General features: G+C 51.5%; 1 protein-coding gene across 1 annotated transcript in view; it reads right to left on the bottom strand.

Annotated features, from left to right (window-relative positions):
• TIMM13 (translocase of inner mitochondrial membrane 13) overlaps positions 1-646 on the bottom strand; it is a 5,683-nt gene extending 5,037 nt beyond the window's left edge. Inside the window, exons 1-3 of the mRNA XM_011372694.2 lie at positions 415-646; positions 257-325; positions 3-76 (exon numbers count right to left, since the gene is read on the bottom strand). Coding sequence (XP_011370996.1) covers positions 3-76; positions 257-325; positions 415-534 — 263 coding nt within the window. The 5' untranslated portion in view covers positions 535-646. The remainder of the gene's footprint in view (positions 1-2; positions 77-256; positions 326-414) is intronic.
• Between the last annotated feature and the right edge of the window lie 3,448 nt (positions 647-4,094).

The following is a 4,094-nucleotide window of genomic DNA, read 5'->3' on the forward strand; positions in this document are numbered from 1 at the left end:
GCAGTCGCGAGTTGTAGGCGCGGGACACGGTGTTCCAGGCGTCCATGTACCGGTCCATGCACATGGCGATGCACTTCTGGAAGCGGGAAGGGCGCCCGGCTCAGTTCGGGCTTCCCCCACGACCGACGCCCCCTACCCGGGACAGCCGACTGTGCACGCGCAGCGGCCCCATCACATCGCCCCGTTAGTCCGCGCACGCGCAGACGCCCTTCGCCGGGTCCCGGCCCGCGACGCCCGCCAACCGCGCAGGTCTCACCTGCTCCGAATTGTCCAGGGAGCCCCCCGGCTTCCCGATGCACTTCCGGAAGCACTTATCCGTCATTCTCTGTGGGGAAACGCGAGCCCTCAGCCGCGACGCCCGCCCCCCGGCGGACCCCGCCGCCCTCGGCCCCCACCCCCGGCCCGGCCCCGGACCTGCAGGAGCTCCTGTGCGTTGGCCACGGCGATCTGCACCTTCACCTGCTCCATGATGAGCCCCGGGTCCAGCTTGCCGCCACTGGAGCCCCCGAAATCCGAGCCGAAACCGCCCTCCATGGCTCCGCAAAGTCAACCGGACAGCGGCCGCGTGCGCCGACCCGTACCTGCGCCGGAAGCCGGCCTCCCAGGGCTCCACGGCAAATGGAGTCCGGGCGCGCCGGGGGCGGGGCGACAGGCCGGACTCTGACTCCCACAAGGCCGCGGGACTAGCCGCGCATGCGCAGGCGGGACTGCGGGGGGGCGTGGCCACGATCTGGCTCGGGGCGGGGTCCGGCCGCGCGGGACCCGTCACTCAGCCCTCAGGCCCCGCCCCCGGCGGCGCGTGTACCTTGGCGCTGCGGAGGCGATGGAGCCGGGAGGAACCGGCGGCGTCCCGTGACGCGGGGCACAGGCCACGTGGGAGGCTCCGTGGAAAAACAAGGAGGAGAACTAGGGTGGCGGGTAGCAACGGGGAAGGTTAGGAGTTGGAACCTGTCTACACCTGCCAGTGGGGCTTTTTTTAGTGTGTGTGAGTGGGGGTGGGTCTTACCCACTAGTCGACCCCTAGAAAGAATATACCTTCCAAGAAGGCCTCCTCAGTGGTTGACTGGGTCCCAATTCATGACCATCCACCGACATGGCAATTCTGGAAGGTCAGCCGACTGAGCTGCCACCCTCCCGCAGCGATCCTGAGCTCCGCATCCTTTTAAGAGAGCTCCTAGGATCCCAAGTCTTCCAATGGGCTAAAGAACTGCCCCAGCCAATCAGAGCTGCATAATTATATCTTCGTTTGTATCTTTACTGACCAATCAAGCGGGAATTTTGGAGTCTTCATTTGCATAAGAATGGACCAATTGGGAACATAGGTGGCACCTGCTCTAAATAAGCCAGCTAAATTCCGTGGCTGTTTTTCCAGTTCGTGGGCTACCTGAGCCACCTAACCTGAGCCCTGCTTCTACACCTGGGCAGGCACTGGAAATAGTGCTTTCATAAGTAGGGTGCATGTGAGAATGCTCACCCCTATGGGCACAGGGTAGTGGGGGGGAGGGACGCCACCCATACGTTGGAGTGCAAAATAGGTAACACGTGCCCTAAAATTCTCATGTTTATCCCCCGCTTCCTGGTGGCAATGGAGGGGACTTTGGCTGATTACATGTAAAAAGATTGCGGTCCAGAGAATTTCTATCAGCTGGGCTGCTGGGCAAAAATCACGTAAGATGATCTCGAGCTTTCTTGGCCAAGTTGGGGTTCTTTTGAAGTCCCAACGCGTGTCTATTTATGCGCTCAGTTAGGACAAAGGAAATACCATGCTTTCCAGAAACAATGGGAAGCGTTTTTTACTGCTGCCTTGAAAACTCTAAAACTGAGCGATATGCGTATTTTAAGTGACTTCTGAGGCCTCTTCCCCTCCCATCCTCTCTCCCCCGCGGGGTTTGGTTCTGAGGCCACTCTCTGCTTTCCCAGCTGTCCAACTTCACTGTATACACTTGTTTTTCATCTTTGTTGTTGTTTTTTAGTGGGGGAGGCGGCATTAATTTAGAGGAAACTTAGTTTTATCCATCTTCGTTTGTTTGTGGACAAGTCCACCTGTAAAGGAGATGATCTCGTCTCTGAGAGACGATAAAGCAGGTTCTTTGATTGATTATAAACTGACTTTAAAAATAGCTTTAAAAGAATTCTCACAGCATGCAAAATTTTGGCCATGTGAGCAAAACCATAACTTGCTCCATCTGCCAGAAACATTATTTGGGTCCAATTTTTCTTTTGAGATTTGTTATTGGGCTGTCTGTATGTTTATATATGTCCATGCAAGTATGTTAGATATATTATATACCTGCAGCTGAAGGTACTGCCAAAACTGAGTTGTAATTTCAAATCAGGTTGTAAAGGAGCCTCATTCGGTTGATTTAAAGCAAATGAGCATTTCTACGAATTGAAGAAATAACGGAAACTAACTCAATTGCTTGTCAAGTGCACATGATCTAGAATCAGTCTTCAGTGAATAAAAACTAGCTTAAGGTTGTTGGTTAAATTAAAACAGGCCTGTCTTTAGAGATAATGGCTAATTGCTTTTTAAGGTCTTGTGAAACGTTCAGGAAGTAATCTAAAATCGTTACAAGCGACGGTTTAACTAAAGATAAATGGGACAAGAGTTTCTAGGTGAAATTGTGGCAGTTTCCAAACTCCTTTGGTCACTCAAAACCATAAAGTCTGCTATTAAGACCCAGACGCTTATGACAAAGCCTGGTGCTTGAAAATGATCGCGTGTGGAGGATAAGAGATCTGAGCTTGGTAAAAGGTATGGAAGTACATTCCTCTGACCGAAAAGAGTCATTTAGTTCTGGAGTAAAACGATTGTTCTAGAATAAGAAAGGAAAAGGGGCAAAAGCTGAAAGGTTTATGAAAGTTGGAAAAAGTTTATGGAAAAGGAATCTTAAATCTTATAAGTGGTCAGGGTGGCTAGGATAGAAGGGGTTATTTAAGTTAAACAAACTATACAGAATTGGGATATGGCTTTCTCTCCCTCTTAAAAGACACAAGTTTTCCTATACTATTGATATATTCTTCATAAGAAATCATAAAAGGAAACAGAGTCTATTAAAATGGCTTCCTGTGCTCTTCGCCATCGGGTCTATGACGGTTTAGGTAAACCAAACCTAAAAGAGCTGTTTGCTTCCCACCACTTAAGCCCCTGTACTTGCCTGCGAAGGCTTTCGTCGTCACCATGAGGACATGAAGAACCAAAGGTAAGGGATCTCTCAGTACAAAAGGGGGAAACCCAGCTAAGTAGGCCTATTGGATGTGCTAGAATTGGAGGTCTGGAAGGTGGATTTATCCAGTCGCCCCTTCTCAAGGACAGAAATCTGTATTGGCGATGGTGTGTATGAATTTCTGTGTCAAAGGGCTGCAGCAGGTACTAAAATCCTCCTAGAAAGGATTTTTCCAAATGGGGGAATTTACAGTGAGCTCCACAGCCACTGGGGAACCCCCTTTGCAGCACTGATCCTACAAGAGGTGTGTCAAAATCTGCCTTTCCACTGCACTGGCCGCATTCCTGTGGCCTGTGCGGTGGATGATGGGTGATTAAGTCAGCTGGCGAAACTTGTGGAATCTCTTCACTTGCGTCGACCTAGACCTAAAGCCCTCCTGTCGGTATCACTTGGCCCAAGGTCTGGTCCCTTTGCTAAACACCGATCGTCCCCTTTTGAAATAATTACAGGTACCTGAGCCGCGCAGTTGAAAGGCTCTTGGATTCTCGCGTCTCCTTTAGAAAGGCTCCCGGGCTAGCACCTCTCACCCAATGGGACCTTCCGGCCTGTAGGAGACCACAAGTTCAAGGCGTCCAGAGCCATCGCGTCCCCAGGTCCGGCCCTGTCCACTCCTGCTTCGCATCGCCCCGTTTAGTGCGTGCTTGTCGTGTTCCCGAGTATGTTAGCGATCTGAATTCTCATGACAAGCGCATCACCTCCCCTGCATTTTAGGTCGTACATTCCAGTAATTCCATACATATCATTAACCGTGGACCACACAGGACTTCCTGATTTTTGTTGTCTTAACCCCGTGAATGGGAAAGCCACCCGACTTCGCCAGTGGTGTCACCAACTCCTCCTCCTGAGAGTGATCGGGTCAGGGTACAA

The sequence above is a fragment of the Pteropus vampyrus genome, unplaced genomic scaffold (assembly GCF_000151845.1).
Source record: "Pteropus vampyrus isolate Shadow unplaced genomic scaffold, Pvam_2.0 Scaffold212, whole genome shotgun sequence".
NCBI classification, from domain to species: domain Eukaryota; kingdom Metazoa; phylum Chordata; class Mammalia; order Chiroptera; family Pteropodidae; genus Pteropus; species Pteropus vampyrus.